This window comes from Haliotis rubra, unplaced genomic scaffold (assembly GCF_003918875.1).
Source record: "Haliotis rubra isolate DU_JTF1 unplaced genomic scaffold, ASM391887v1 Scf873, whole genome shotgun sequence".
NCBI lineage: Eukaryota > Metazoa > Mollusca > Gastropoda > Lepetellida > Haliotidae > Haliotis > Haliotis rubra.
In genome coordinates this window covers 135,239-161,805 of record NW_025767605.1, presented here as the reverse complement: position 1 = coordinate 161,805, position 26,567 = coordinate 135,239, and the positions used below count along the sequence as shown (strand labels likewise).

General features: G+C 43.4%; 1 protein-coding gene across 1 annotated transcript in view; it reads right to left on the bottom strand.

Moving 5' to 3' along the window:
• LOC124263234 (autophagy-related protein 9A-like) overlaps positions 1-26,567 on the bottom strand; it is a 216,914-nt gene that overhangs the window by 176,027 nt on the left and 14,320 nt on the right. Inside the window, exons 2-4 of the mRNA XM_046697826.1 lie at positions 22,833-22,836; positions 17,161-17,231; positions 11,589-11,742 (exon numbers count right to left, since the gene is read on the bottom strand). Coding sequence (XP_046553782.1) covers positions 11,589-11,712 — 124 coding nt within the window. The 5' untranslated portion in view covers positions 11,713-11,742; positions 17,161-17,231; positions 22,833-22,836. The remainder of the gene's footprint in view (positions 1-11,588; positions 11,743-17,160; positions 17,232-22,832; positions 22,837-26,567) is intronic.

Here is a 26,567-nt window from a genome sequence, read left to right as displayed (position 1 = left end):
GGAGGGTGAGAACTGGCAAAAATATTAACCGCTGCCACGGTAACCGCCAAGCTCTCCGCAGAAAAGCTGAAGCGCTAACAATCATATGACGTCATAATATGACGCATGCTGTACAATATGTTGTATGCTTCTCCCTCGAGTAATACGGTCTGATGTACGCCTCTTTGTAGCTGTGTCATCCCTCGCCTACCGGCTCGGGTGACACTGCTACAAAGAGGCGTACAACTTATATTGTAACATTGTGGTGAGGGGTATGCAGGGTTTTATGCGTCCTATGTCATAAAACCTAACGAGGGATCCATAAAAACCTGTATACCCCGAATCATAATGCTACAACGAAATTATCTTACCGAATGTATAATTCTCTCATCATGTAAACATAACATTAAAACAAACTGAAATTCAATCCTATATTTTACTAACATGGTACTCTCCAGTCAATCTTAACCACTGGGTCACTGACTGCCATGAAGCATGCTTTTTCCATGGGGCGGGGTATAAGTGATCGTGGCGATAGTAATCTCAGGAAAATCTTCAAAGCTAAGAAAATGGAAACCATAGAAAATGATGGTTTTGTAATTGTGGAGCCACCTACAAAGAAGAAACCCGTATCAAAAGATCCCAAATGCAGAAACATTCTGGAACGACATGGAAAAACTTTATATGTGCGGATTACAAAACTGAAAACACTGAATCCGAAATGGGGAAGTGTAAAGATTTGCAAGATCCTCTCGTTTGCAGCCAACGAAAGAATGGTAAGGGAAATCCTTGAGAATTATTTCTTTGACGAAAAATCACAATTGATTTTTAGGAAAAGTGTTGATTTAGACCCCCCGCATTGGCCATGTTGCACCAAAGAAGAAATGGTAAAAATCATTGTTAAAAACCACGCACTGGACCATAGGAAATCGGCGGACATTTATTAAAGCATTCGCTGCCCTGTTTTCCCAGTTGTACAGGAAGCTGTTAAGGTGATGTTTGACATCAATGTAAAATGTGAGGAATTCAACAGTGCAGTGAATATACCCAAAGACACCCGGACGAGGAAGCCAATTCCTGTGACTTATCCCAATCCCCGGTGGCAAATAGATCTTAAGAAGATGTCCACCTACAAAGGGTTCAACTGTGTTTGTAATATTGTGGCTTGCTTTTTAAGCAGTTTGCAGACAAGCTCGTGACAGAAGATGAGTTCTACCCGCGGGATGAACAGGCAGTCTATTTTAGACCATGAACAAGGGCGTCGCTGTTTTTACCAGCGGTTTCTGGAGACCGGGAACTGTCGCCCCATCTAAGAACTCTTACTGTGTCCGAATGTACGAGGTGGCGGACACTCAAACCTCCCATAAGTTCCAGTTGAACATACATCAGATCCGTGATGGACAGATTTAGATGTGTAAGAAATAAATGTTTTTACACCTTATTCACTCTTTTGTCTTTCTTCATGTATTGTTGAATATTTAAAGGAAAGCAAACGTATCAGATTATTAGCATGGTCTAAATTTTCGAAGCTCTCTTAGTTTCTATGATACTGATAGTCGTGAAAACATTAGCAATATCGAAAGACGATCTTAGAGCTAACAGAGCTTCGAAAATCTAGGCCCAGGGGTATCAGTAAGTTGGAAACACATAAATGAAATGCCAATAACCCTATTCTACCGAGCTGAAATGTTCTAATGACGATGAGTAGGAAATCCGCCACAGATTAGGGTAGGTACATCAACTAGCCATGGATTTGGAAATCCGCCACGGATTTGAGGCCTACCATGGATCCGAGTCTTACATATACACTCTCACACAAAAAAAGTGAAAATGTTCTTGTATACTTGCATATACTTTTAAATATTGTTGGGTGTCATGTTCCCTAACCATAGACGGACAGACAGATAGACAGATAAATTCTCTCTTCTTTCGCTAGTATAATGGGATTGAAGGTTATATCTTGCTCAGGCAACTGTTTACTTGGAGGAAAAGCCATAGGTAGCATCACTGTAGTGATCATAGATGAAGTATACACTATTGGGTGAGGATTTGATCAGAGGTCAGAATGCAAAGGATTATTTGAGTCCCTTTGGAACTAAAGTTTCTGAATTTTTGCAAGATGAAACCTCTACACTGTTTGGTGTTGAAAAGAGCTCTGAACTGAAGTTGTTGAATGGGGGATCAACTCCAGCATATGGATAATGATTAACCTTCATAGTTAAGTCATAGAACTTCAACCATCTATGTATCGGTAGATTGCCAATAGATCAGGAGGTACCAAACCAAGGACACCGAGAACAATGGGGAGTCTAACGACAGTGTACTTGGAATGCAAGCGAGGCATTTCAAAGGCAAGGTCCGCATATTTAGCATGCTTTTCCTGAATCTTTCCAATTACATTTCTGTCAAAGGGACAAGATAAAAAAGGACAAGATCAGGTTTGCTGGCAGAAATTCTTCTGAGGCTGTATATGGGCTTATTCCAAAGAAGTTTAAAAGCAGGATTTTCCATCAGGTAGTAGCAGCAGCGAGCCATGCCAACATGTCATTTGAGATATCATGTTTGTGCCAAGGAAGAGCGTCCACTGACAAGGTGATGGACAGTCTCAGGAAATTCATTGCAAAGTCGACATTTCATGTTTATATTGTCTTTAAGAATCACATTTTGGCAATTGCAAGAGGGAAGTGACTGGTCCTGAGCAGCAAAAAGGAAGCCCTCTGTTTCACATTTAAGTCCAGCCGACTTCATCAAGACAAAGGAGTCGGTTTGATTGCTATTCTGTTCCACACACTGCATGTACACATGATGCAGTGTCTTCTGCAAAAGCTTCTCCACAAATGACCGACTCTGGGCAGACTTGGTGAATGACTTCACCTGGTTTACTCCCATTAATCGCCATTAACAAAATCAACTTCGACTTTGAGATTTTGTCCAACAGCCTTGGCAATGGCATGCTTAAAATAGCTGTTGAATTCCTTGCTTTCATCATGAGTCTTGACGTGCATCACCAGAGGATCCTCTGATAAATAAATATGTGCAAAAGTACACAATCAAATTTTATTATGAAGAGCCTCCACATTAATCAAACACTGACCTCCAGAATTGATTGGCATACATAAACGATTAAGAGAGGAACGAGGGTGGTGGCTCTGTTATCAGAAATTATCCTTCTGGTCAGGCGGTCAAAACTGTGGATGTTTTGTTTTGTCCAATCAACAACTCCTAAGGAAAAGGAAAGGACTGGCAGAGTAAAAGTATCGGCGGCTTTGACCTTGTTCCGAGCATTTGGCTCTGAGTTCCAGATTTTCTTTAAACGAATTGTATACCTGTCCCGATGTTTGACTTCAACTTGGGCATTCAAAACTTGTCTCATACTTGCATTCCAAGATAGGTGTAGGTATGATCTTCCATTCAGAGGCTAGAGAACAATCAACTTTTCTTCAATTTTCAATATCAGGCGTGTGAACTTCAGGTGTCAAAAAGCATGCAAGTTAATTGTGCACAAACTGCATTGGCCACGCGCGATACATGACATCAAATTTCATGCAAAGTGCTTTGCTACATGTTTATTTAGGGTTATTTTCATAACTTATCAAAACACTGATACTTTATGCAACTTTCGTAAAATCTAAATATTATTCATATTTGTATACTTATCCTGCACTACTTTATTCCTGCACTTATTGCTTACGGCTCAAAAAGCGTGGCTTGCCAGACGATGTCAAAAGACGTAGAACTGCAATCACTTCCTGGTCCATCTGCTACTCGTCTGCGCATGAGTCACCGGAAGGTGGCGTCAGCCACCTCGGATTATTGCCAGAAATCCCACAGATGGCAAAAGAAAGCTGTGAGGTAGCTGATAGCACAGGGTGGGCCCTTATCATAAGTAGTGCAGGATAAGTATACAAATATAAAAAAACATTTAGATTTTACTAAATTTTTAACTAATCCTGCACTACTTACTTCCTGCACTTTTATCCGACAGGCTGGAAGATGGGCGTGTCATCTGAGGGATCGCCTCGCTTATGTAATAGCAGCCAGCTCAATCCGTAAATCCCGTGCTCGGGAAGCGTTGGTAACGTGCCTATAACAGAGAGCGAATTAGCGAGTGATGATCAGGTAGTGGTAATTCGCAAATAAGACCGCGTCTTAAATGAAAAGAAACCACTAATTTTAAAGCTGGCTAAGCTTAAGGAATGCAGTAAAAAGCATGGACTTGAAAACAAGGATAACTCCTTAACTGACATACCTAGTTCTTTCTGAAGAAAAAACAACTCATTCCCCACATGGTGGTCCGTGGGAAGGAAAACACAAGGCAGGAGGGTCACTTTCTTCGGGGAATGGCGAGTTGCTGAGCAACCACCAATGGTCCGAAGCTGTGGACATCGTTAACGTCCTTGACAGCCATGTCATGCAAATAATGACTGGCAAAAACTGTGTCCGACCGCCAAAAACAACCTTGCATAATGCAATTACTGTGAAGTGCCATAGTCGAAGCAAGTGCTCGAATCTCGTGGGGATGAGAGGGCGTAGGAGGGTCCATCCCAGCCACTTTATATGCCTGAAGAATGGTCGTTCTTAACAATAAGGCAATTGTGTTTTTGCTGACATCTGACTGTGACGCCCGGGATAGGGGAAGAAATAACCGTTTCCTTGTACCACGGATGCCTTTGGCGCGATCAATGTAAGTTTTGAGGGCACGAATCGGACATAAAAGTAATTCAGCATCGTCTTCAGAGCCAACAATAGATGATAATGGCGGGATGGAAAACTGTCGATCAGGTTGACCTGGTAGTTGGTTGTTAGCGATGAAATCCCAGCACAGACCTAAATGCACAGAACCATGACGACGACGTTTAAACTTGACCCTAGTCACGTCAAGGGTGTGAACCTCACTCACTCTAGCCGCAGTCGCATTGACAACAGAAAAGCCGTCTTCCTGGATAAATCAGCGAGGGAAGCATTATCAAGAGGTTCATAAGGTGCACCACGGAGATGGTCTAAAACAGTGTTGAGATTCCATGCCGGCGGACGAAACTTCAACTTCTGGTCTTCAAGTCTGAATGGACGAAGCATGGCCTGTAATTCTGGGATTTGGGAATTGCCGCCAAATGCGTGGCAATGGTGCCTACTTTCAGACGCCTGGACGTTCGGAGATAAAGTAAGAAGTCTGCTATGAACTGAGGAGACACTTTCAGCGGATCCTGCTTCCTGGTAACACAAAATCGGTCAAACGACTGCCACTTGTCATCATACAAATGTCTAGTAGAAGTTCTGTGCGCCAGCGCAATGGCTTTGGCTGCTCTGTCCGAAAACCCCTTAGCACTCAGTGCTTTCTGCAAATGGTCCATGCGTGCAGATTGAACAGATCTGGAGCAGGATGAGGAAAACAGCTGTGAGGGTGGACGAGAACGTTCCTCCACGTGGGTAGAGGGAAGGGATCTCCTACCACTAGACTTTTTAGAACGGGAAACCAGATCCTGGCCGGCCACCAAGGCACGACCAAAATCAGTCGTAGGCAAGTTGTCTCCTTGACTTTTGTGAGAACTTTGGGTAATAGAACTGGTGGCGGAAATGCATACGCGTGAAGCCCCTCCCACGATAGGCTGAGAGCATCCATCACCCAAGCCGCTGGATCTGGGACTGGGGACACATACACTGGCAGTTGATGGTTTTGGCTGGTGGCAAACAGATCTATGTTTGGAGAACCCAGTGCGTGACTTTGGAGAGTGAAGGCCTCCTTGTGTAGCATCCATTCCGTGGGAGCAACTCTGTCGGGTCTCGAGAGAGCATCTGCTAGTATATTGCGGCACCCCGGAATATGCCGAACTCTCAACAGAATGTGGAGATCGTCGACCAGTTGAAAGAGCCGAAAAGTCTGATCGAGAAGAAACTGCGAGCGTGTCGACCCTTGCTTCCGGATGTACCATACCACCGTGGTGTTGTCCGTGGCCACTAGAAGACAAGTTCCTCATAGTCAATGTGCCCCGTGATGAATAGCGAGGATCACGGCCTCCAACTCCAGACTGTTTATATGCCAGTTTATGTGTTGACCCGACCCAAGGCCGGCGGCTGTCTGGTCGTGAAAGTGAGCGCCCCAACCCTGCATGGAGGCGTCCACGAACAGTTGGCAATCCGGAGGCCGCTCTGTCAAAGAGACTCCTCCTAAGACATTCAATGGGTGAGTCCACCAAAGAAGATAGCGATGTAACTGAGGTGGAAGACAAAACCGTTGATGAACGTCTGCCTGACGAATGTATGGTTGAAGAAAGCGCTGCAGAGGACGAAGTTGAAGACACCCTCTGCTAGTAAGATCCTGCGCCGACGTCAACAATCCCAGAAGTGCCTGCCACTCTCGGAGAGACAGAGGTTGAGAGAGCGCACGTGGAATCAGAGACTGAATCTTGTCCCACCTGTCCAGAGGAATCTGAACTAGGTTCTTGTCTGTCTGGAAATGGCCTCCGATGAATGTCAGAGTGTGAGACGGGACAAGCCCCGATTTGTCCAAGTTGACAAGCCAGCCTAGTTGGCGCAACAGACGAAGGGTGAAATCCCGTTGTTGTATAAGAAGCAGACAGTCTAACAGGTGCATAAGGCAATCGTCCAGGTACGGGTCGAAATTGATGCCCCTCAAATGAAGATACCGGGAAATAGGAGTTGTGATACGCATGAACAACCACGGGGCCGTTGAAATTCCAAATGGGAGGACAGCCCATTGGAAATGTTGATTGTTGAAAATAAAGCACGGGTACTTCCTGTCACGGGGGCGTATTGGAACATGGAGGTATGCATCCTGTAGGTCCAGGCTCACGAGGAAGTCGTTGACGCATACCATAGATTTGAGGTATTCGAGGGACGTCATTCGGAAGTGCGGAGGACGTTCCAGGAAAGTCTCGTTGAAATAGGACAGATTGTGAATCATCCTCATTTTCATGGACCCTTTCTTCGGCACTAAGAATATTGGGGAATAAAACCCTGGTGTTGTGACAGGATACGGGAGTAATTCGATGGCTCTTTTCTCCAACAAAATCACTATGTTCTCCGCTAAGAGGTCGTGTTGAAACTGGGAGTGATTGTGCCGGAGCAGGAACAGCATCAGAGGTGGATCGGAGAGGAGAGGGAGCCAAAACCCCTGCCTCAATATATCGGTGACGTATGGATCCTCTAGGATGGACCAAAATTTTCCCAAAAGATCCCTATTCTCCCACCTACCAGTGTAGGATAAACTGGGACGACTGGAGGTGGGAGTGTCCAGTCGTGCGTGTCCCTCACTTCACTTGCCTCTACGCCTGTCGCCCTGGGTGGGAGCACGGCGACGTTGATACCCTCCCCTGTCTGATCTAGGCTTGGCACCACGTCCCCTACCACGAGACGGCCCTGAGTTTCTGGCACGCCGAACAGACGGTTGCCGAGGCTGGTAGGTGTTGGATGGCGTGGAGGAAGGACGTTGTCCCTTTTGAAAAGCTTTCAAAGCAGTCTCCCCTTTGGCAAAATCACACACCTCCCGATAAACGTCATGAATGGCATTGTTAAACAGTGATGACGATGGCCAGGGTTGGTGGAATAATTTCCGCTGAAACTCTGAATCCCATGAAGAAAAGGACAGGAAGCCTTGCCGACGAATTAGGCACGCGTTGGCAAGCGCCGACCTAAGGTGCTCACGCAGGTCAGTGAGCCCTTTGCCCTGCCATAGCATCATAGTTGTGAGATGATCCAGTCGATCCGGATTTATTTCCTTAAGATCCTGAGTGATGGCATCAGTCGCTGACGCCAATGCCGATATAGGGCGGAGCATACGCTTAAGTTCTAAGTCCAAAGCCGCGACCCTTGTGTCCTGAACTTTATAGGAGGAGACAGCGGAAAAGCCTGTCACACGTTTCATTTCCTCATTCACCTTAGTCACTGTTTTCAGGCAAAGTCCAAGCCATGAATAGGATAGTCATCACGCTGGACTCTAGGCTCTTTAATAGTTGGGTTGAGAGACATCCCCGCGAAATCTTCATCAAGTGTAGAGAGAATCTCTCTGACCGCCTCATGTGTTGGCAACATTAAGGAAGGCGAGTCCCAAATAGTAAGCGACTTTGCAACATCAGGTCCCGGTGAAGGGACTGAGGCTATTCAATGATCAGCAATCCAGTCAAACATGTGATCAAAGCCAAGGTGATTAGAGCCCATGTCTTCCTCGTAGTCTGGGGCAAAGTCTCTCTCTGAGGACGGTGAACGAAACGGCAAGGGGGAACAGCTACGTGCATACGACGCTTTAGAAGAAGACGCCTTGCTCCGAGGTCTCGACCTATGGTCGCCTGTCGAAGACGTGGAAGCAACGGGAGACGTTGGCGTAGGCACAGGAGCAGACACAGTAGACAGGATAGGCACCGATGCTGGAGGAGGCAGAGGTGCCGTAATCGTCGAAGGTGGCAAAGGCGCTGGAGGCGCTATAGGGGGGAGAGGCGCCGATGTTGCTGGTGGCATAAACGGCATAGGCGCTGATGTACCGGTTTGACCTGATAATAAAGTCAAGAGAGTGCTGAGCGTGGACACATCAAAATGCAGGTGGCCGTATGGCGTCTGCATCATAGACGCCTGAGGCATTGGAAGCCCTGTAGATGGTTGATATGCATAAGGCACCTGCCCCGGGGAACACTAGAAAGGTCTGCGACACAGGAGCCTGGGGCGTCTGACACGGCGCAAACTGCTGACCCATAGGTCGTTGCAGTGACAACATCGGCAACAGCGTAGGAGGTGAGGGAGCGCCAAGCGTCGAAGCGCCAGGCGACGACGGTCCAAGCGACGACAAAGTTCCAAGCACCAAGGTGCCAAGCGCCAAAGCGCCAAACAATGTCACGCACGGTGACATAAGAGACGAAGTCATCATCTGAATGCTGGTGACAGGCGCACTCGGAGACACAGTGGACGCTGCAACACTGGATGTAGACGTAGTGGTCATCAAGACCGGGCATCGAAGTAGAAGACATATTCTTCCGTCTCTGTTGTCCCAGGCGCTTCCTAGAAACCTGGACATAAACGGAGAAACTCTTGGGTGAAAGAACAGCGCAGCTGGCACATTTATGGCCAAGGGAACATTGAGTGGTACAATTCAAACATCGGGGATGAGGGTCTTAACGAGACTTCCCACCCCTACAATGTATACAACTTGAGCTGTACATGGATCTGCAATAAAGCAGAAAACCCAGTAAACGCACATAAAAACATTACATACAATAGTAATGAATATAACAGCATAATTGAGAACAAAGTCTCAAAACAACTGAAAGTTAAAGAGACCATAATACAGGCACAATAAATATACCACTTATTATATGGTATAGTATATATAAGCCAGGGCCCCGTTTCACAAAACTCTCGTAAGCCTAAGATCTCGTAACTTTTCTCGAAGCATTCGTACTCCTTTTGTTACAGTATAGGAGGTACGAATGCTACGAGAAAAGTTACGAGATCTTAGGCCTACGAGAGCTTTGTGAAACGGGGCCCTGAACCAAATAAAACACAACGCCTATCAAATACGGCGAAGTGTTGTAATGGCGAAGTGAAAGAGTGATGACGGGACCGTGTATAAACGAACGACATCACTACACAGAACTACTGAACTAAACAAGAGAAAGTGAAAGATAATACCTACACTTCTCGTAGAGGACAAAAACAAAAATACACACAAAGTTAGTCCTTATTAAGCTTCACAAAAATAATCACGTAGGACACAAGTAAAGCTGGCAATCAACACGTCTAAAGAGGCGTGTGCGAAAAGCAATAATCTGAGGTGGCTGACGTCACCTTCCGGTGACTCATGCGCAGACGAGTAGCAGCCGCGACCAGGAAGTGATTGCAGTTCTACGTCTTTTGACATCGTCTGGCAAGCCACGCTTTTCGAGCCGAAAGCAATAAGTGCAGGAAGTAAGTAGTGCAGGATTAGTTAAAAATTTATGTTATGCACAGTTATTTTTTTCTTGAGTAAATTCAAACTTTATTCTATCACAAAAGTTTACATACGAAATGATACGATATTACCGATGACACTATTTTCATATCGATAATCATTAATATTTTTTCCTATTGACTATACTCCTTATTAGGCAAACAAAAATATGTGTGTTTACGGTTTCCCGACCGACCCCATCACAAACTTCCCGACCCTAAACTTTTTTTTCACTTTTTTTTAAAAGACGGTGAAACATTTTGCTACTCCCAACAGTATGTACTCCCCAACACTGGGGGCGACCATATGTGACCTGTGCTCACTTACTCTTGTTACTCTAAATATGTGATTTTATTAAAAATATGCGAGTGCATTTTAAAAAAAAAATGTAAGAAAATAAAAAGATAAACCCTACCTATCGAAACTGTTTTATAATTTCATGTTACCCTAAACACACATATTTTTTTTCCTTATTGATCTTTTTAGCCAACCCTAATTATTATTATTAAAATAGTCCATTATCTCACAAAAGTTCTAATTGTGTCCACTGGATTTTTTTTAAAAGAAGAGACGGAAAAAAGGTACAATGCTGAGAAATCAGGTATATAATCCACAGAAGCTAACTCCCAATTGTCCACATCTTGGGGTGGCGGGTGTGGATATCCCAATCCAACTCTTAAACCAAGGGGTAATCCATTAGAATGATCCTTAGTGATTGGATTGTGTCCTTATTTCTTTCGTAGCAGGACATTGAATCGAACTTCTTGGAGAGATCAAAGATCACTGCCTTTAATGGTAAAGTGAGGTTATCTGAATTGCTGAAACATTTCTATCCCTTGATCTGTCTCTCTGATCAATATGACATAGGTGTTCCTAGGAATGGTAATGTAAATGAGAGTAAATCAATTCCAGTCCTGATCAGTATCAAATCTATTATCCAAAGGCGAAGAATTAAAAGGTGGCTGTCTGTCCTAATCTGGGCTGTATACGCTCCACTTATACTGGCGCCAATGCTACCACACCATACATGGTCCTCGGAAAATGAGCATTGGTAGAACTTATGTCGATCCTGCTCCAATCTGTCATGATCAATTGAGTGTCTTCTGTTTTCTAGATTGGACAATCGAAGTGGGGTGCAACAATCCTGACTATGGCTGTTGTGACTACGATTGTGAAAAACTGTTGATCCCATCACAGCTTCTCTAATCTTCCGAGCTGACTGACGTGGGGAACAGTGATCTCCCTCATCATAGCTATCAGTATCTTCCACGTTATATGGATGATAGAAAAGATAGTTAAAAGAAAGATCAAAATATAAAGTATAGCATTATGAGAGCCACTACTAACTAGTAAGTTTAATGACCCTTCAAACTAAACAAGTCAACCTGACTGCAAATGACCTTCAGTTTGGCAACAATATTGGGAGACCAGTTATGTTGTAAAACACTACTTTAAACAGTTAAATATGGAGTTCCTTTTCCGACAAGGAAGCAGGTATGGCTATTTCTAGGGTTCGGCAGAATTTCTATAGAATCATCAAGGGTTTGGCAGAGAAACAAGAAACATTTGCAACATGAAACAATCATAAATATGAGAGATATTATTGTTTTCTTCCCAAGGAAAGTAACATAACAACGTGTGGTAAAGTAATCATGAAATAATAAATCTTGCAAACCTTTGCTACTCTCTGGAGCCACATGTATCATGACATCATGGTCATTTATTGGAAGGTCATTATCATCAGTATCCTCATCATCAAAGGAAGTTAGAGCCTGGTATGCTGTTTGGTACTCTGCCATTCTCTATGGCAAATATTCCTTGGTGTTGTACTGAAATAAAATATACAAATTTCAAATAGGTGAGTAACAAACATGAATCAACTTAAAGATATTAAGACCAAAGACTAACACAGCCAAGCACTAAAACATCAATGGGTGATAGAGCCTTTTCTGCAGCAGCACCAGCTCTGTGGAACAATCTTCCAGTCACCCTCAGACGAACTGAGTCACATTCACAATTCAAGAACTTGCTCAAAACCTACTTCTTCAAGATGGCTTCTGAATAGAACTCTTTTCACACTTATTGTGTTTTTAACGATGTTATGCAGCGCCGTTGAGCATCTATGATGGAAACTAGGCGCTATACAAGCCAATTATTATTATTATTATTAAAGGCTCTGATCAGGTTCTGACAAATGTAACACTGGCAGTAGTAGTATTCACTGTAGAGAATGTTATTCAGGTTGCCACAAGGATCAGTGCAACAGAAAGATGACTTGACCCACAACCCATGAACCGAGGTACAAAAGCTCAACTTTATTTGAATAGAAAGGTATTTGCATTATATTCTTCCTAAATTTCCAAAACCTTCCTGCCAGAGACTTGTATGCTGACCTCCTCAATTTTCTTTCATCACTTATACTGTCTGCATGCCTCTACAGTAACTATCAATCTATTGAAAAATGACCTGGCTTTACCTCTAACAAACGCTTCGAACAAATGCTTGAGTGTTTATAGGGCCTGTAAGTCTGATGATGCGCTACTTCCGGTACTAAGCAGGTTCCCGGCTGCCTTTGCACGTGCCAACTTGCAATATGCGAGACAGGGACCAGCTCACTTCCGGTACATGATTCAGGTACAGGATTACGGTGACAAATGTATATTCGAGAACAAGTTCTGGTTCCAAACTGCATGGCCGCCAAACATGACTTTACTAGGGCGGACCAAGTGTACAACCATGCTTAGCTGTCACAGCTGTTGACACTCGTAGTTGTCTCATTTGGGGATGGTTAGATCAGAAATTTGTTATTCCTGCGAGGATTATCAGTTCCTTACTGTCAGCTGACAACCATGAGACCATTCGAAAAGGTATGAAATATTCTTTGTCACCGGAAATACTAAGGTCTCGCTAAGTGCTGTGACCTACTTACAGGCCCTATTACTTTAAACTTCACACATGTTTGTAGAAATGTGGCAGGTGTATTTTAGTGTAATAATATTATTATAATCATCTTATCATTCTGTCCTGTTAGCAATATTATTAGGCACTTTAAGGGTTAAGCTTTAGAGCTTGGCTACTCCGACTAATTGCCCAAGCCATGACGCTTCTTGGCTGATTGGTCTCACCAACTTCATGCACAATTTGACTCATTCTGCACTGCCTCTATGTCACAATAAGACAGAGTGGACAGACACACAATGTAATATTAAGGTCAGTATTTATCTATGAATTTAATCCTTGCAGTATCTTTATGATAAAAGTATATCTATTTACTATTATTTAAATAGTGAATGAGTTAGTGTGTTTTGTTCTACGCAGCTTTTAGCAATATTCCAGTAATATCACGGTGGGGGACACCAATTATTTAAATAGGTATTACATGTATTTTGTATAGTATGTAAGTGTGCTATGTGTAATTATGTTAGCTTTCCAATCCTTAGCCATAAACATAAATTAGTATCATTAATATATTCTTGTCTTTACTATCCTTTAAATGAATGTGTGAGATAAGAGAATGTATTTTGATATAAGTTGCTATGTTTTAACTATGATAAGTGTAATTATCAATGTGTGGAAGTAATTCCATGTTTATGAATGCAGCCCTAAATCTACACCACATTACCTTGCATATTATATTTATCATTTAATATTATTTATAAGAAATAAGTCCCTGTCCATATAACTGGTGCTGTTCATGATTGGTGTACACCCTTGTACCACCCACAGGCTATGTGTATATATGTATGTTTTATATCCATGTATTGTATAAGTACCATCACGTAATGTGTGGTGATGAATCAGATGTATGTTATCATTTCCACTAATGCGTAATGGTGTATTATTACTAGGGTTGCGCAATATAACCGCTTTACCAGTATAGACATGAAAACGATACGTATTGCAATACGCTGATCGAAAACTGGTATTTTGACATGCATACGAAAAACTTCGTAACACTCGGAAATCTTCCGATATTTCCGTTTTTCACTCAGGAAGTTAAGTTCGGTTTGAAGTTGTGTTCTTAATTTTTGTTCAGGTGTTTCGCAATGTTTTGGATCTGAATGTTTTAAATATTTACTCATTAAAGACCAGTGATCTCTCATGTGCCCTTTTCCTTGTTTCGTTTGTGCCAGATATTATTTACGTTTTTCATTTTGCCATGATTAAAAGTTTTTATCAAACTTAATCAAGCACAGTGATTTAGATGTGTTTTTGCTTTATAAATCAAGCGTTTATTATAAGTAGTTTTTTGTTAAAACAAACTTCTTGCAATATATTGCAATACATATCGCAATATTTGCTTTCGCATCGCAATATATTGCAATATGAAAATTCTCTGCAATACCCATCCCTAATTATTACCCATCTTGTGTGTATTGCATTGTATGTATGCATTACCATTACATTATGCGTAATGATGTAATATCATAATTCATGTTCCATATGTAAAATAAGTTATGTTATTCATGCCTTGAAAAACTACGGTATTATTGGTAATTATCCATATGTATCAACCCATGCATGGAATTATATGTATCTTGTATCAATTATGTGTGATGTGTATTATATTATTATATTTATTGTTACAGTGCGTCGTTTATCAATCTCACTATCTACACATCCTACTGTCATAAACAGCCTCACACCCCAGCAGAGTGTTGGTAATCTATGCCTCACGTTGACCCTGCTGCAGAAACGGGCAAACATTGCTAAAATTAGATATACTGGAATATCCTAAAACCCGGAGGGCGGGGATTTTCAGAACATAAGTAGGAATACATATATCTGTTTGTAACTGTGATTCAAAAGTAAGATAACCATATTTTCCTGAGGCCAATATCATTACAAATAACTTTTATTATAACTTGTGATAGTTTCTCAGCTGGTCACTAACTTTCTTTCAGTTATTTCCCATTTGATCTCACACATGACAACTATTTTTAAGATGTCAATGGTTCTTTAGAAAAAGATTTATAGTTAGCCAACAATGAGCAATCAATCAACGTTATATCAGATAATCCTTCAAATTAAGTGCAAAAGCACTTGACTTTTTCTATAGATCTGCATTAATAAACATACATACGCAACTTTAGACAACTCAACTGAGCAAGATAACAATGATCAATCAAGGTATAAACAGTTAATCCTTTGATCAATTTTAAGGGAACTCAACTGACAATTCTTTTGTAGGCTGCACTTCAATGTGCATATTACATATCATGTAATACATTTGCCACATCATGGCTATGTTAATAAGGTTCAGTAACTACTCCAGACACGATAGCAAAGCCAAAATGGGAACATCTGTCAGGTAATTAGAGAGATGTTATCACTAATTATGTCTGTTATAAACTCATTAAAGTGCATGACAAGTATAGGTTTATGAAACCAAACATGGATGATAACATGGAAGTCATAATCATTTAATTGTATTGTAAGCAGTTTAGTTGCCGAATAAAACTGAAGGATCATTGCTGTTAGTGTTTTGAGCTACGAATGGAACTTCATTACCACATGAATAATATGCACATGCATTTGCAGTGTATTAAAATTAATAATTAAGAAATACAGTTCGCTCTACCACCATGTATAGTGTAATAAAGCACACTTTCGCCCTGAACTATTATAGTTAAAGCACAAGGACGCTTGCGTCCAAGTCCTTTAACGTTATAATAGTTCAGGGCAAACATGTGCTTTATTACACTATACATGGTGGTAGAGCGAAATGTATTTCTTTTCTGAGATGCCAAATGTAATACTTTCTAAGGATAATTACGATTAATCTAAGGCAGAAAACAAACGACGGTGTCGGTGACCTAAATTAAGAATTCTCACACAGGGCTAACTGGCGTGCTGTTCTATTGACGTGTCTGCCCCCCTACGTTAAGACGAACGTTACCAGAAAAACAAATGATAAACAGTTTGATGACAGTTTACGTTCGGATTAAATATCTTCTCTAAATTACAACTGTGATTAACGTAAACCATGTGAACGTCGCATTTCTACTACCAACGTAAGTTTAGATCAGTTCATCCAGACGAAGCTGAGTAGTCAAGCGACATTCCATGATTGCATTGTGGGAATGTAAACATTGCGACATTACCGTGTCGCTGAAAACTTGTGAGTCTAATAGAGAAATTCTAAACATTGGAAAACATTAATGTAATGTTTCCACCAGTGACGTTAGCTGCATGAAGCAACTGCAAACCAAGAAATGGAATGCAACGGAGTAGTTTACTGTAGGAGGTTGTACGAGGCAATGACAACTGACATGCACCGTGACGTCATTTACATTGGGACGTAATGCAAAATTGCTCGATTACGAGGGGGCAGACAAGAATGGCAATACATTGTGATGTAATGCAAAAAGTGCACATTATCCTCTGATAAAGTACTGTCGGGGCCTTTGATCTTTCACCGAAGCATCTTAGAATTGTAGATACATGTTTACCTCAGAGGATTAGAGCAAAGGCAAAATGGTGTTGATTTATTTTATGCCTTCAAATAAATCAATCCGATATGTGCAGTGGCAAGACAGGAATTCTGACTTGCACAGCTTTCAAAAAACAAGCATCAGTAATAATAATAATAATGATAATGTGTCCATTTATATCTATGGCGCCAAACTCCACACAAGGTATGCTCATACTGAGGCATAGCGCTGACAATGAATAGCACAGCACATTATTACCCAGGATGACCCAAGCATTCAAACAGAGTACTTGTCACAGTATAGATCTCTTTTTCCTAACCCATATCAGCTAGATTACATGACTAATCCACATGTAAACAAAAAATCCAGCCTAATGATCTAGGTTATTTATTAACTTAATTACAACATGTCATGGGTTTCCAGACAATAAACAAATTTCTTAGAGTATTGATGTTTTTCACAACATTATATGATCTCTTGGTGCTAGATTCAACAATGCAATCCTATACCCATTGCAGATTCTGCTTCAGAACTATAAAGCTAATTATATTGATTTGTTAATTCGCTAACACTTCAATTAATGTATGTATTGGTTGTAACAGCTTGAGGAAATACTTACGGTCACTAAACGTTTTTGTGATTTACATCTTACCCACCCCAATACATAATTGACGAAAGTAAGTAATCTATCGTATTCTCGGACCTGACAGTGACAGTTTCCAAAGCCTGTAGTCGGGTATAACAATCGTTTCACAGTCTTACTGAAAATACAAACGATAATATGAGGATATTGGTAAACATAACATTACGTACCGAATTCGCCGCTCAGTATTCCCAACAGTTCTCAGAGCCAAATGACAGTTTTCACTGCTGTTTCACCCCAGCTGCAGAATCAAAACAAAGTATTACAACTTCCGTCAACAAGATGTTACTATTTTCATTGGATGAAAATTGAAGAAAAATTATTTAATGAACATCGAAGACAAAGAGATTTATACATGGTATACATGTCATATTATTTCAATTTACAATTTTCTGTGCGTAACCGTTTATGTAATTCAATATTGATTACGAACGCGACAGAAATACCGGGGCCGTATTTGCGCGATATGTTTTTCCCGAACGATTGATCTTCACGTTCCTTCACCTAACCCTAACGACCCTGCACGTACTGTTGTAACTTATCCAAAAGTATAAATTAAAAGAAGGTTGTCGCCTGTTTATGTAACAAAAAAGATAGTATTAGATTATGATGTAGTAGAATTACCCTCGAACCGGCCCCTGATATTTAACCCGAACCGGCCCCTGATATTTGACCCAAACCGGCCCCGAGAAGTAAATATTTCTACATTGACATATGAATTAAAGTTCCTTTAACATAAATGACGAAAACATATTACTCATATGTCTTTACATGTAATATCGATTTTTGAAAATATATTAGCGAATATTAGTGTCGATGAGAGGCAAGTGAACATGCAAGTGCTGCTGATCACGGAGATCCCGCGGTAGAGGACATTTTATGTAATTCTTTTAAGAATCTAAAAGATCAATTGCAAAACTAAAGTAAAACGTGTACTTACATTTCGTTGTATCGTATCCACAGAATTTACACATTAATTCAATACAAGAATAGCACATAAATCCAATATAAGGAATTCACGTTTCACCTTTGTTATGCCCAAGTTTCCAGTAACGAAAAATAATGTCATCCTTCATCTTTTCGCATGTTTCCATGTGTGGAACATTTGTCAAGATTTTCAACACACATTAACCACCTTTCACAGAGTGAATTCTGCTAACATCGAAACTAAAACATTCTTCAGCTCCAAAATTAAACTGTTATTTTACGCACGTCTCACTGAGCGATTAAAGTGAATGTGTTGTTTTAATATTTCTTTGAACTGATTATCGTGAGCGAATTAATGTACATGTTGTCTTAGCGTATGCTCTTACTTGACACTGGTTGCGTTGTCTGTCTAATTACCGTTAATTAACCCAGGGGCCGGTTCGGGTGCGGGGCCGGTTTGGGTTAAATATCCAGGGGCCGGTTTGGATTAAATATCCAGGTGCCGGTTCGGGTGTATCCCATGTAGTATGTCTATATAGAAAGATTTGTCTTTTCTTGTCACTGTTCCACATTGTTGTGCTGCACCTCAAATGATGATAAAACTCGTTTAAATGGAAAACCGCCACGAAGTAGTGAGGTGTCACGGTTTCCTTTCTGCCAGGGGCGGTGGGGTAGCCTAGTGGTTAAAGCGTTGGCTCGTCACGCCGAAGACCCGAGTTCGAATCCCCACATGGGTACAATGTGTGAATCTGGTGTCCCCGCCGTGATGTTGCTGGAATATTGCTAAAAGCGGCGTAAAACCAAACTCGGTCAGTCAGTCCTATTTGCCACTTCTAATTATATACGATGAATTGAAATTAGTTTAGGAGTAAGGACCAAAACGGCTCTACCTCGAAACGGCCTTGAGAAAAACAAGCAGCGTCTTGTAACGTTGAAACATGAACTTACGACTAGATCTATCTTAGCGCTACGAGAGCTTCGAAAATCTAGGCCCAGTGTGAGAAGGGAGATTACCTTTGGGAGACCTTTACTTACTTTCGCTTGTAGTAAAGATGTAAATATGTGTATAAAAGGTCTTATAGGTCAATTGAGAAAGCGCTTGCAATTTTTTCATGATACCCTCGGTTGTTAAAAATCATTGAGGTGGATAAAAATGAGCAATCAATTTTTTAAACAAACTATACTATGTTCTATTTACACAGGCACTTTGCGCCAATAGATGTGTATTCCTTCTGCTTTAGTAAACCTACGTACATAAATACTATCTTTTGACAATTCACGATACAAGACAGCAATAAATCAATCAACATAAATATCTCTGTTAATACTTTGATCGATGTTTTCTCTTACTCTCTTCGTGAAGTACTACGTTCATTTTACACAACAAGTAATACGTACATTCACCACGTCAGACCAATACATTTTCCAATAGTAGACTAAATAGTCGTGGCATCAGAATTATACTGTTCTGTCGAAGAAATTTGGTTAAATTGAGTAGTTGGTTTGTTTTGAAAGCGCAAGTTATTATGGCGCATGGGTACTCTTTACATTACACATGCAGGACTTTTTAGCATTCATTATGCATAATTATAATCTGTTAAAAGTAAAAATATAAATAAATGCATAAAATATATATACATGGAATGATTATTGGGTTAAATTCGCATTTATGTCATCATAGCAATATTTTAATTTAAACAAAATTTCTTTGTCAAATTATTTCCCAAAGAACAGACGTAATGGCACAGTTGCTTGGGGGTATTCTTGAATGAGTTAGTATGATTTGTTGTTTGTTGAGACAAACCTCTGTATTATAATTTACTAATTAGTGTCACCATTTTGTAAGAAATGGATAAATAAATTAATATACTAAATAACCCATAGCACTGACTGATGGACACGTGTTTATAAGGGATAGAATATTATGTGTAAAGGGCCCTGAGCTGATTCTGAACTTTACCAGCCTGACTGTGCCAGGATCAACCGAACCCTCTCTGCTGCATTTTTCATCTTAAATGGCCACTGATCCAGAGCGATTGATGTTTCCAGCCAACAGTCTACTTACCAAACCTAGCTGCAAACTGGTCAGCCCCTGCTCCCTCGACCGTGACGAACACGGGGACTGGGCTACTGTCCACCTTGGCAGAAATTCTTCAAACTAATCAGTGGGACATTAGGAAGGGTGGATGCCCATCAGATGCCGTTATTTGAAAATATTCCCGGTAGTTCTTGTCTGATTGTAATAAAGTATATCCTAGCAGTGTAGGCTTTTTCAGATTTTCAAGTGTTTGGAGGGTATATTGACTGATCCAATTTGATCCTATTTCTGTGTTTTTCACCTCTATATTTAATCATGTAAAAATGTGATGTCTATTACGATTGAAAGATATCAAAAACACACATCTGATATATTTGAATCCATAAACTAAACAACCCGTTTGCCATTGCTAGAAAAATCTGAAATTTTGGGTACTTAGGTATATACAGTTTTTAACTAAGTACACAGCAAATGCTTATATATATTTCTTATGTAACAATGAAGTTCGATCCGTTCGTATCCTCAAAACAGTTTCGACCCATAAGTTTTTTTTCAGACAATCAAACTTGCATGCAATACAGCGATTACTACTCTCTTGATGTAACCCTTGTTTGGTGGTAAACCTACACGTTATTTGTCATCATTCACTTGATGGTCAGTTAATGAATTTATAACAGGTATAATTAGTGATAACACCACTCAGATTACCCGACAAAGGTTCCCATTTGGCATTTCTTGTGTCTGGAGTAAATACTCATCATTATAAATTGACCTGTGATGTGAGTAGTGTACCACCGCACCCTGGGGTCTTTTTCAAGATGGCGGCACTTCCGGTCACGTGATCCAAGATGGCGTCACTTCCGGTAAGGGGAGATAACTCGGGTTCCGGTTCCGGGAAAGGGGATTGTTCCTGTTCCAGTGCGTGCACACGCATCGTGATGATGTCACGTCCGGTTCCGGTGTGCGCGCGCATCCCGATGACGTCATCTCCGGGCCAAGATGACGTCACCTGTGGGCCAAGATGGACGCCCTGTTCAAGATGGTGGTCCATCCGGTGGGATCTTGTGGGATATCGCGGGATCTCGCGAGCGTAGACACAATTCAAGATGGCGAGCAGACGGACGAGAGGCCGACGGGGAAGGAGAGAGGGGGAGGGTGGGAGAGTGGTGAGAGGACGATGGCGTGCCTAGAGAAGTGTGTGGTTCAAGCTTTGTCACACAGATTTTCTTTCGAGCGGGATGGGTGGCCCTGAAAAGTGCCGTTGGCACTGGCTGGCAAGAGATCACCGAGGCATGGTATCTATTGTGGTGATGGTGGTCCACTGGAGGTTGTGCTGCTGGAATCGTCCATGGGTTCAACAAACTCCAAGACGCGTTGAAGTAGAGAGAGCATGGTGTCTATGTGGTCTTGAACGAGGATGACCTTGTCATGGAGTAGAGCCAGTAGATGATTGCCTTCAACTTTACCCACTTTCTTTGGTAGTTGACCTGACTGGTTGACGGGAGCCGCACGTTTCTGGGGCTTGTTGGTGCAGTTCATACTCTTATAGTCCTCTTTACCCAGTTTCTGGGGCTTGTTGGTGCAGTTCATACTCTTATAGTCCTCTTTACCACAGTGGCGGCAGGGATGTGGGCAGTCGTAACGTCATAGAGTGACGGTGTTTATATAAACCAGGCTCAGCGTGGGTCTTGGCAGTTCTCACCATGGAGTCACCACTAATGAATGAAGTAGAGGACGAAGAAGAAGAACTTAAAGAGGCGCCCGGGCCAACACTCATCGCTATAAGCTGAAGTTCAATCCATCTTGGTTGCAGTGTCAACAACCTGAAGACCTCCCCACCGTTCTCAGAGAGCAGTTTGATGCTATCTTGTTAGACCTGAGAAACAATGTGAACGGCCAGGATGATGATCGCGTTGGATTGGCCCTGAAACATCACCCATTTCCATCACATTTCAGCAGATGGGTGACCTCCAGGGGGAACACATCATGGCCCAAGTGGAAAAAGTACAGTAAAGTAACCACGACTTGTATATCGATGAGACCATGGATATATACTAGTAGTATATACAGTAGCGGTACGAGATCAATTCCAAGAAAAGACTCAGCTTTTGTCAGGCCCTATTGTATATACCACTGTTAGATCCCCCAGTTAACTTCCTGGTCACTATGACCGCGTAGAAACAAACACTTCCTGGTTACGTGACACTATTGGGATTACTCGACAAGGTATGTGTTAAATATTTTGCTTGGGGGGTAACATTGTGCTGTGGGGTATGATCAATAATTCCTCTCTGACGAAACCTTTCGGTGGCCCATCTTTCACGTAGTACAAGTTCGGCTCGTCGGCTTTGATGCCCACTTTATCTATGTTGTAAGTTTTGACCGACCATGTCGGGTCGGTGGCTGGTTTCTTGCCGGTGAGCCGAGTGGTTTCGTGGTTGATAGCCGACACCACTTGAGGTAGCCGCGCTACCCATTCCGTCAATCGTCTCCCCGGGTTGGCCATCTCTCTTGCATACTGATGCCTGAATAAGCGCTCGGCCAAAGTCCTATTGAATCTCTCGACGATTGCTTGGCTGCGATGAGCCCCGACCGCGCCACGCCTGGCCTGGACGCCGTGCTTAGTTAGCAGTTGTGACACGGCACCCATGAACTCCCGTCCGGGATCGACTTGCATTTCGGTTGGCCATGTCAGCGGGCTGCGCTTGTATATGCGTATGAATCCGCGGGCTACCTGGGCCGAGTCTTTCGCGGTTAAGGGTTCGGCTTCTTTATAGCGGCTGGCCACGTCAACGACGGTTATGGCATACTTGTACCTCTTGTCGTGGGGTAAGAACAGGAGGTCGGCCTGGTGGACGCTATTGGGTACGGTAATACCGAACTTTCTTCTAGGCATGTAGCATGGTGCCGGTAGGTAGATCTGCCACAGGGCTTGTTTTTCAAGCCACGCTTTGGCCTCGTCCAGGGGTACTCTCGCCATTTTGGCAAGCTTATGTATGGTGCTCGCTCTTTTCCAGTAACCACGCGGGCTGTAGTAAATAGCCTCAAACTTTCTCTGGTTCCGTGACATCGTATACATACGGCTATGTCTTTGGTTCAATTTTCTCATGCCTGAACGCGTATGTGTTGATTTCATCGGCGGCTATCCATCGGTGACAGGAGACGTCTTGTTTATCATCAGTCCATATATCCTGTGTCCTTCGCTTCTCAGCGTGTTCATCTGATGCTTGAAGGTGCGGGCCCTGAACAGGGCCTCTTTGAACTTGGCGTGTTTGATGTGTTGTTTCACCACGTACTTCTTGACCCCTTTGCCTTCCGGATCTCGCTATTGTCGGCTTTCAGGATGGAGTACATCTTGGGCCTCAAGCCTATGTACTCCGCTATGGGCGTACCAGCACACTCGTCCTTCATCTTACCGAGGACCTTTTTGTTAACCGTGCTGTGCATGGCATAGTCCTTGGGGTAGTCACTGGTGTCATATCTGTGGATGTGTTTTGCCATGTCCCCGTACACGTCCTCGGTTCGAATCTCCATCAGCAGGGAGTCCGTGTCCGTGTACAGCACTTCGCACCTGTCGCCGTACTGCTTCTTGAGCTCGTTGTAGTAGAAGTCGTACATCAGGTGCTTGGAGAGGTCGAGTAAGCTCATCCCAACGTAGACGGGCCAGTTGAACTTGATGTGGCTCTTCCTCATGTGCAGGGCCACCAGATCGTCGGTGAATATCTTGCTCCGGTTGAATGCCGGGCTGGCTATCAGTCTCCTGAGTTTGTCTTCCTCTTTCGACTGGACCAGCTTCACGGTCACGCGTTTCCTCAGGTTCTCCATCATCTTACCGAACACCGAGTTGTTCATGAGCTTGTAGAGGTTCTTCTCAAAGTCACTGGTGGCCAGCTTTCGCAGGTCCGTGTTCATTCTGATGTAGGGATCCATCCAGGGGCTTTGGGCAAACTTGAGCACCCTATGGGTTTTAGTCAGCCTCATACCCAGCGACAGGTATAGCTGCAGGTTGCGATAGTGAACGATGTACTTGGTCTTGTTCATCAAGTTGGGTACGGGTTTTTCGACGTTGGCTAGCCTATTCTTCCCCAGCAAGTTCTGTTGGTAGTTGGACATCCAGTCCGGGTTCACCATCAAATGTTCTGGGGCCAGGGGGGTAGCCGTTGAGGGACTTGTGTAATGCCGCTGGGTACTCCAAGTCAACTTCGAGGATGTAACCTACCCCCGAATCCGGCGGTATGCTCATGGCGTCTATCTCAGGCACCCACTTGAACCCCCCGGTGGGTAGATACTGGCTCATGGCCCAACCGTACAGGTTGTTGGCGTCGAGATAGAGGAGATGATTGGTGGGTTTGCTAGGGTCGTAGCCCTTCACATACTTATTGTTGGCTCTTGCGTAGCGTTTGGCAGCCATGGAAATCCCACCTCGCAATCCTTTCTGGATGAACAGGTGCATGTTGTAATCGGTGAGGAGTTCCAGCTTAACTCCGGTTTTCTTCAGCAAGGCATCCCAAGAGAGACCGGGGCTGGTGTAGTACCATGTGGGGTCGAGGTGATACTGCTTGAAACACGTCTTTCTGAACGTCTCGAACACGTCAGCCAGCAGGAGTACGTCCGTTCTCAAGTACAGGTCGTGGTAATCACCCAGGTTCCTGCAGCCCAGTTTTTCCCACACATTCTGGGCGTGGTCGTAATCGCCCTCCGTGATGGCAGAGTCGGTCAAGTTGCTGTAAAATTCCTTGATGGGGGGTAGTCGGGTCTCGGCGAACCTGGCCCAGCTGTCCATGTACTCGTAGGGGTAAACACCCTTCCTCATCAGCAGGGTCCGAGACTCGGCTTTGGTGTATCGATCAGTGATGGGGAAGGTATCGTTGGCCTTGACCAAACTGTCGAGAGATGACAGCAGGAACTGAACTGAGTCTATGAACCTCAGGCCGTTCAGGGAGAAGGAGATGTATCTCTCCATGTTGTTGGGGATGCACGTCAGGTTGCCGTCGACCCTTGCGATGGCCTGCATGATCAAGTGAGAGTCATACCCTCTCAAGTTGTGGAAGACCACGGGGATGTTGATTGTCTTGGGGTTGATTCTCAGCTTGAGGTTGCACGCGCTGAGCGGCGCCTCTGTACTCCCCGGTGACATGACAGTGATCTCTCACCGAATCGCCGTTCAGCGGGCCGTCGCACACATGGCAGTGAGTGCTGCAGCTGTGAGCTCGCCGGTCGGCTTGGGTTATACGCATGGGAGCGGTGGCATACAGCCTCTTCCTTATGGTTTTCTCTTCCCATTGCAAGCACCTTAGAAACTTTTCAGCCGCGTCGGGAACCCTGTACACCCTGGGAGCATTTGTTACCCCATCACATCGGACGACCACGTATCCGAACCCACAGGCCTCGTGCTCCTGCATTTTGTGCGTGTTGGGGGTCGGCCCGATGTCAACGGGTTTGACCAAGGCTTCGAAGTCGGCGTAGATGTCATAAGGCACGGACATCTGGTTTTTGTGGTTGGTGAATTTTAAGATGTTGTCGTTTTCGTTGGGCATGTCGATTCGTATGGCCGTCTGCCCCAAGCCTAGGCAATCATCCCGGTGGGATTCTAATAAATCAGCTCGCGTGAAGCCTAGTAGGCATCGTTCACAAAAGTGTTTTTTTTCCGTCGTATTTCGATTGGTCGTGCAACAGCCTGCTGAAGTGTTTTATCCACGCGTAGTGTTACTTACCACCTCGCTGGATCATGAATATATTGATCACACGGCGATACTCCATTGGGCTGATCCTGTGCACGATCGTTTTGTTACCTTCGTGCCCAAAGACGTTGATGGCTATGGCATTCTGCTTCTCGATTTTGGTGATTTGAGATATGGGGGTGGGTTCGTCTATACCGTCCCAGTTGAGCCCGTCGTCTTGAGGATAGCTGGTAGGTCTGTTCGAATTAATGTCAGCCGGAAACAAGGCTGATCTGATCGTTAACCTCATGCAATCGTCCCCTCTGTTCTTGACGTTGACCATGGCTTGTTTTTTCTTGTAGTAGGGGGGGCAAGTCTAGGTACGATCCGCCTCTGAACGGGACGTAGTTAGCTATGTCTAGATAGAGTTTATCGATTTTATCCACGGCCCAACCGGAACCCCTGTGCATGTAGCGTTCCAAATATTCCCGTATCTGCTGAAGACTGGTGTCGATGGACTCGTCTATAGTCTTGGGTTGAGTCACGACTTCTTGTTTACCCCGGAAGTAAGGCTGAACGTACTCAACGGCACCGTCCGTCTGCTGTTTATCAAGCGACATCTTTGCCGTTATTTGAAACTTGAGACTTCCCAGGTCGTTCATTTCCTCATTAACTTTGTCAGCGATCAGAGGCTTGACGTCGCCGATGTCTATGTTCTTATCTACATGCATGCGCCAGCCTCTCAGGTAGTTACCTACAGCACGTTCAGTGTGCACGAACTGTAGATCGACGACTCTGTGCTGATGCAACAGTTCAACGAGCTCGGGTTTCCTCATATGGGAATAACCCGCCAGCCCTAGCTCTCTCGCTTGGAGTTTGAGTTGTTTCACCATGGGAGGTCGTTGTACGGGGGCGTGCAACAAGTGCGACTAGCCCGGCTTTCCTCATACGG